The 7694-nt window shown below is 32.5% G+C and overlaps 1 protein-coding gene across 3 annotated transcripts in view; it reads right to left on the bottom strand.

The window, feature by feature from the left end:
- LOC142607396 (uncharacterized) overlaps positions 1-3092 on the bottom strand; it is a 23954-nt gene extending 20862 nt beyond the window's left edge. For 2 of the 3 annotated variants that reach the window (XM_075778864.1, XM_075778865.1), the window contains exons 1-3: positions 2805-3090; positions 1414-1640; positions 1068-1148 (exon numbers count right to left, since the gene is read on the bottom strand). In XM_075778864.1, coding sequence (XP_075634979.1) covers positions 1068-1148; positions 1414-1640; positions 2805-2955 — 459 coding nt within the window. In that variant the 5' untranslated portion in view covers positions 2956-3090. Of the gene's footprint in view, positions 1-1067; positions 1149-1413; positions 1641-2804 lie in introns of all 3 variants that reach the window. The other variant, XM_075778863.1, reaches the window with a different exon arrangement.
- Positions 3093-7694: the final 4602 nt, after the last annotated feature.

Raw genomic sequence — 7694 nt, 5'->3', positions numbered from 1 at the left:
ATGAAATATGAGAATGTTGGCTCGTAGAAATTTAGTTTCATATAACAAAAGTGTTAGGGTCATATTTTTCATGTGTTGGCATATCTTTTGACAAAACACATTTTACTTGTAATTGAGTAGTTTTAAGTGGTTTCTAGAATATCATGAAGTATGTCTTAGGACTTAGACATGTGGTATTACTGAAGACATGAAGACTGCACTGAGAAACAAGTGAAGAAAAGTTGAAAAAGTGAATCACAACACTAGTCTTGACACTATCTCGATACTAGTATCTATCGAGATTAAATGAAGGACCTCAACACTAGCTCGACACTCTTGATCTATTAAGCTATACAGATCTAGAATTCTCATATCAGATTTTTAGCCCATGATGACTTGGATTGCTAGGGTTTCGTTCACTATACTCCTAGAGGGTGTAAAAGTTTTATTTTAAAGTCATCAAAGATATAGAGACTCAAATTAGAGAACTCATACACTTTTGGAGAAGCTATTGCATTTTTATGCGTCTTAGGTTTTTCTAACCAAGTGCTTCTAGATCTTCAACGTGTATTAAAGAATTTAAAGTGAAAAACTTTGTATCCAACAACAAACATCAGTTGCTAAGAAGTTAGTTGTGTACTGTGATCCATACAAAGGAAGGAGTCTTTACAAGATCAAATCTGATTGGGGATTAGAATAAAAGTTCAACTGTATGTTGGTATTTTGGGATAGTCTAGAGCAATAGTAAGATTCCTTATACTTATAACCGTTTGATTCTTGATTAGTAATTCTTGGGAGTGGTTACCTGAAAATCACCCGGTGGGAGATTTTTGCCTTGTGAGAGATTTTCTCTATTAGTCAACAAATTATCGTGTCAAATTTAATTTCGTTGCACTTTAGTTTATTTAGTGATTTATGTATGCTTTCATGATTTGTATGTAATTTGACCTAATTAATTAACTTAAGTAATTGAATTAATTAACCAGGGTTAATCTATAATCCAACAAAAAGAACATGGAGTTAAATAAGAGAGAATATTTCTTGTTTAATGACCAAAAATATAGACATAATTAAATTAAAATTCTTACCACAGTGGGGTTGTCTAGTGCACTGGTTGCCCATAGTGGTCTCTTGTATTTCTCACGACCAGCAAAACTTCTAACTGGATCCTGCAACAAGTATCATAACATAATGTGTTAATAAACCCAATTGTGAAAATAGTAATCTCACTCCACTGCGACCAAATTAATAAAAGAAACACCAATAAAAGTATTTTGACACATCAGGTTTCATGTCTCCCACTGCCACAAATCTAAAAAGTAATTAGGAAATCACTTATGAGAGGCAATCACAATAAAAAGAATGAGACAATAGTACAGTAACAAACATGAACATATAATTTCATATAACAGAAAACCAAAAGCTCATCAATACCCTGTATCTGACAGAAACTGCGTACGTTCCAAGGGCTCGATTGCCTTCCCGAAGCTCTAGAATATCGCGAACAAGTTGTCTTGCTGTAGATTCCACCAGGGGGCTACTAATGCACTCAAACTCATTACAGAGCTCACCGAAGTCCATACCATCAACAATCTTATCAGCATCTGATTTTTCAATGGTAGGCTCAGGAGACAATTCTGTGCTTCTAGAATCATTTGTAACTGCAAGAAATATAGTCCAGTTTATATCTCAGTCTAGTTGCTAGCAAAACAGGTTGACCAGAAGGAATTGAAAGATTAAGAGTAGATGCTAGGAAAGCTATTGAATTCATTTATCATAAACGTCTTCATCTGTACTCACTCTAGACCTTGATTAACGAATCTTTCTATTGCACCTTCACATAAAACTGAATACTAATACTAAAAGAGGCTTCAAAGCAACTATAATTTTTTAATGATGGCATAACATCAAATACTACTCTGAAACTAAGAAATTGATTATGGATGACCTCCACTTTTTATTTCATTTTGCAAAGTTAAGTTTTTGAATTTGTGCAAGAAGTTAACTTATCAAACTCAAATTTATTTAACAAAGAGCATTTTAAAGCTAAGATGAGGAAGAAAGGCAAACTATCATTGTTGCTACATTTATATTCCTTAATTTTGGACTAAAATGAAACCGTGAGTTTTCCATTTAAAGAGGCATTAATTCACACATGTCATGCTTGTGTGCAACGTGGGTTAACTTCTCTTAAGTATATGCTATAGTATTTTCCAAATACCCTTGTTCCACAATTGAATTTTTATGAGGAGAGTTTGAGCATATGAATGTTTTTCAGAAGACCATTTGCTCAACAATACTTAATTTTCTCTATGTTTAGACCTATTATCTGGTAAACTACTAAATTATCACTTTTCCTGCAAGCTTAAATTGATGAGGGAAAAAAAAAATCATTGAATCATTATTCTAACATAAACCTCAGTTTATTTCATCATTAAGAAATCAAAATTTTGAATTAGATTGGTAAAGAATGTTCCGCTAATATCCTTATATATACTGAATGTCCATGCATGCATACGTACAAATAACATAGCATTTTCAATCATGAATATTCAACCACAATGAATAAAGTGATTAATAAGAATGTCTTCTTAGCTAGTAAAGTTATTAAAGAAACCAAGATATATTAATTAGTCATCTAAATAAAAATCAACTCTAATATAATCAAATTTACTTCAGCTGATATATGATTAACATTTCGATCTTTGTATTTCATTTTACAGCTTCCACAACAACTGAACTGAACAACAGTAACTGGTCATCATATAAAGTTTGTAGTAATAGAAGAAGAAGATAATTAATTAGAGGAAGTGAAAAGTAGAAACCTCGAAGTGAAAAAGGGTGGTGGTAATGAGAGGACGCAGTGAAAGGCTTGCAAGTGAAAATGCATTTACTGCGGTAGTGGAGGCCAGAAGCAAAGGCGGCAGTGGCGGCAATGGTAGCAGTGGGGAGAGCAGAAAAAACTGAAGCACTCATCTTTCTCCATTCTAATGCATGTTGACCACGTTCTTGGATTAGAATTAGAGCTTCCTTTTCTTCTCTGATTTTTTTTTTTTTTTTTGCTTCTCCACCTGTGGATAAGGTGGGGGCTATGTGTTGTTAAGTGCAACCACTAGTTCGTTTTGTGCAGTGGGATTTTATGCGAGGCCAAACTCCAATATTATCATTATTATTTTTTTGTAATGAATAAAATAGGGTAAGGGGACAATTTGTCACAATCGTAACTAGTGTTATTTTATTTAAAACGGACTTATTTCATAATTTAAATTAAATTTTATAAATTTAAAGCCGCGATATTATTAGAAAATAAAATTTTAACTTTAAAATTGACAAAATGGAGAGGACTTAAAATGTAGAAGATTGCATTCTGTTTTTTTTTTTTATCCGGTGAGAAACTAATGTATGAGAATATCCTTTTGACATCCTATTTTGAAACTACACTTTTTTAAAGTAAAGTTTATTTAAACCTCTTATTTATTTATTTTTTTTAGGTTCAATTTTTTATTTTTTGAAAAGCTATTTTTCAAAAAACCTGAAAAAAGAAACTGTGCCAAACAGAGACTACAAGGACCGTAAATGTTTACTCAAATCAAATGGATTGAGCCATGGCTTAACTTCAAGTTCAGTCCCACCCAAAACTATTGTGGCCCGAATGTATGAGAATACACCAAAGCTAGTTCTTTTAACCTATTTACCTTGGGCTTGGGCTTATCTTTACTCATTGGAGAGCTTGAAAATGCAACCACCCATGCTCCTATTTTAAACCAGGATGACTTTGAATACTAGGGAACAATATATAGAGAAGACCACCTGAGTGCAAGAGAACTTAACAAACTTTGTGGTGCTTCTACATTATCAAACAAGACTGAGGCCTCTCATGAGGTTGTTGAAAACCATTATCTAGAAATTAATTCTTCAATAATCTACTACCATGACAAGCATCCCATATGCATACAAGCCTTCCCAGAATGGCAGTGAATATGGCTTCATTGTGATGTTTATAGATTAAGAAAATTGTCCAATTCTAAAATTGTATTTCCATGAAAGTCACTTCCACAAGCAATCAATGTACAATTAGTTAACTACATAAACAAAGAAACTCTCCTTTGCCTTTGTTGGTGGGTAAATTTGTTCTTTATTTTATCTATACTACATATAACAAGATTTTTTTTTTAATTGAATTTTTATATGATTCAAAAAAACCCTTATTAATAAACAGTAACTTTTCTTAAAAATATATAGGGTCATAAATGTCAAATACCAAATTTAAAACACACATTCCTACTATATCTACAACTACTATCATTTTGAATTCAAAAAGAGAACTAAAATTTAGGGTTTTTTTTATTTTTATAATTTTCTTTTATCCTTCATGTTCATCTTCTTTTTTTGTTCTAAAATTTAGCCCTTTTTTTCTTTTCCATCCAAATAAAAAACCTCTAGTAGTTTAGGAAAAAAAAAAATTAAAAGAAAAAAGAAACACCTCTTACCTTGCTTATCTCAAATGTCCTAAAATTTGGATTTTTTTTTTCTCCATTTTTTCATCCAACTTGGAGACGATCTCATAAAAACACATCTCTAACTCTACGTAAAACATTGTTTACAGCCACTCTCCCACTGACCCACATTTACCTTTTTTTTTTCTTTTTTTTTTTTCCTTTTTCTCTTTATTTTATTGAAAACCCAGGTTTATCCCTTAACCACAAAAATGTGCACATTCAAATATCACTAAGTTAGCTCTACTACACATTCTCAACTTTTATTTTATTCATTTTTTTTTTGTTAACTATTTGAATTCAAATACTTTATCTATATACGGTTAGTAAATTTTTTTTTTTTGATAGGATATACCCAAGTCATACAATTATCACAAATTTCACAATAATGGATAGGATAATTTTTAAGAAAAAAAAATTACAAGTCCCCACCCATCCATATTTTCTAAAATTCAAAATTTAGAAACAAAACAATTTCATCGAGAATTAATTACATGTTTAAAATAGTTATCACCATAATTTTTTTGGATCATTTTTGTCAATAAAAACTCCCACACTCATCAGTCTCATATCTCTCTCTCCCTTTATTCTACCTTATTTTTAATCCCATTTGATTTCACACTCAAATCTAAATTCTCCAAATCTAGGCGAGTTTTTCTTTTTACTCTGTTTAGTTTTACATATATTTAAGAATTTTAATTGATTAGGAAATCAATGAGTTAGTTGATAATGGGTTCTGATTATCTTTCTTTTTTTGTTTATATATATTCTTTTTTAAAATTAAAATCATAGGTATCATCTTCTAGAGCAAAGGTAGCGCAGATTTTGTGATGAAAGGCAAGCACAATTTACTTTTTTTTTTTTTTTTTTTAAGTTTGGAATTCTTGGTTTAGTAGGATTTTATGTTGAATCTTGTGGGGGCCTTTTATGCTTTTGGGCTAAGGCTTTCTATAGTGGGTTGGATAGTCAGGCCTGACTCGTTATTTCTGCAAAATCTACCCAAAATCAATCTATGCACAAGACAGGACACACCAAAATACAAGCAAACAATATATATATATATATATATATATAATAGCAAAAATGAAGGTCAGTCCAAATAACTTGTTAGTGGTTAGACATAGTTAGAGTAGCAGAATCATAACATAAAAGAGAATCTCTGAATGAAGAAGGCTAAAAAGAGCCCAATCTTCAACTTATATAACCTTATTATCCTATTAGGCCATAAAGTTATGCTCTTTGGGGGATGGCTCAGAATAGCTACCTTGTCCAATGAGATTACAAAGAGTGAGTTTATTACGTGAGGGAGGGAAAATGTTTGCCTATTGATACATGCTGTCTTTGTTGTGATCACTCTTCTCTATTTTCCAAATCTCAACCTATGCACAAGACAAGACACACCAAAAAACAAAAAAACAATATATATATATATATATATATATATATATATATATATATATATATAGTAGCAAAAATGAAGGTCAGTCCAAATAACTTGTTAGTGGTTAGACATAGGTAGAGTAGCAGAATCATAACATAAAAGGGATCTCTGAATGAAGAAGGCTAAAAAGAGCCCAATCCTCAACTTATATAACCTTATTATCCTATTAGGCCATAAAGTTTTGCACTTTGGGGGATGGCTCAGAATAGCTACCTTGTCCAATGAGATTACAAAGAGTGAGTTTGTTACGTGAGAGAGGGAAAATGTTTCCCTATTGATACATGTTGTTTTTGTTGTGGTCACTCTTCTCTATTTTCCAAATCTCACTTCACCATTTCCTTTTTCTCTCTTCTTTCTCTTTCAATTTCCTATTCTAATTGCCTAGGTCACTATCCCTGTTCCCCTTATGGGTATTGTTCCTATTTATATACCAAATCAAGCTTATGTGATTTCTATGTTTTACACTCGTTGCTCACCAACCATTTTTGTTCATTGTAGACACTCTTCAGAGGTGCTCACTACCTTTCTGGCTGTATGGGTTCAACCCAAGGAAGTCGATACCATATTGATACCGACCGGTATGTACCGTACCAGTATATATACCAGTATCGAAACGCCAACGTTTCGTACTAGTTTAAATACCGGCCGTACTGGTCATGTATCGGCCATATCGGCCGACTTCAGGCAATACCAGTCGGTACAAGAAAAACCCTTTTTTTTTAGTTTTGTAATTTTTGAATTTTTGTAAGGACAGAATGGTAACTTACTTGCATTAATTTATTAGTATTATTTGATTTCTTAGTATGCAATAAACAATTAAGCTTTCTAACTTATTAGTAAACTTTTATATTTATTATAATACACACACACACACACACACACACACACACATTTATAAATAGAAAAAATAATGATAACCCAAAACGGTACACCGGCATTGATCGGTACCAAAATATATTGTTCTACTAGTCAAACCAATACACCTCTACTACCCTTTGAGCATATGCAGCATTTTCTCTCTTCTATTACCCATCCCATGACAAACTCTCACTGGTGGGAAATTTAGACCCCGGTTGATCAAATTAACAAGTTTTAAATCCAAGTTATTAATTAGATTTATTATGCATAAACTTGTTAAAACAAACAAACATCAATATCATGTCAAAATCATATGCAGCGGAAAAATAAATAAGACAAGATATGATGACCCAGGAAAACCAATGAAACCAACCAGTTTCACAGTAAAAAACTTGAGGGGAAACCTTTCCGAAAAGCAATCCACTATATTAAAGAGAAGTTTCAGATCTAGTACAAAACCTTTGTCCCTAGACTTTACAATCCTCGTAGATGAACTCACAGCAGAAACCTTCTATCGCTTTAGAACCTCTGAACTCTTCAATATATGAACGCCACCCTTTGATGCACGGATCCCAGTACGTGACTCACTCCTTTGCACGAATCCTAGTACGTGACTCACTTACCAACTTAAGAAAGGAAAATGTTGGCTGCAAAGTTCTTCACTTCATCAACAATGAAGATCAAGAAGCACTTGGTTACAAAACCCTAAGGCGCAAAGATGCAGTAACTTCTTTCAGAGAGAATAAGGCTTCGGTCACCTTTTGCATATGTTCTCCTTGTATTCTCTTATGTGACGGCCTCTAAAATATGCCTTATATATGTCTAGGGTTGTGAGAAAAGAAACCCTACACAAATACAAAAGCCTGACCCAAAAATCAGATCTGAAAATTTTGATTTCCGTAACCTCGATAGATAGCCTC

Source organism: Castanea sativa, chromosome 8, assembly GCF_040712315.1.
Source record: "Castanea sativa cultivar Marrone di Chiusa Pesio chromosome 8, ASM4071231v1".
NCBI classification, from domain to species: domain Eukaryota; kingdom Viridiplantae; phylum Streptophyta; class Magnoliopsida; order Fagales; family Fagaceae; genus Castanea; species Castanea sativa.
This window is presented reverse-complemented; position numbering and strand designations above follow the sequence as displayed.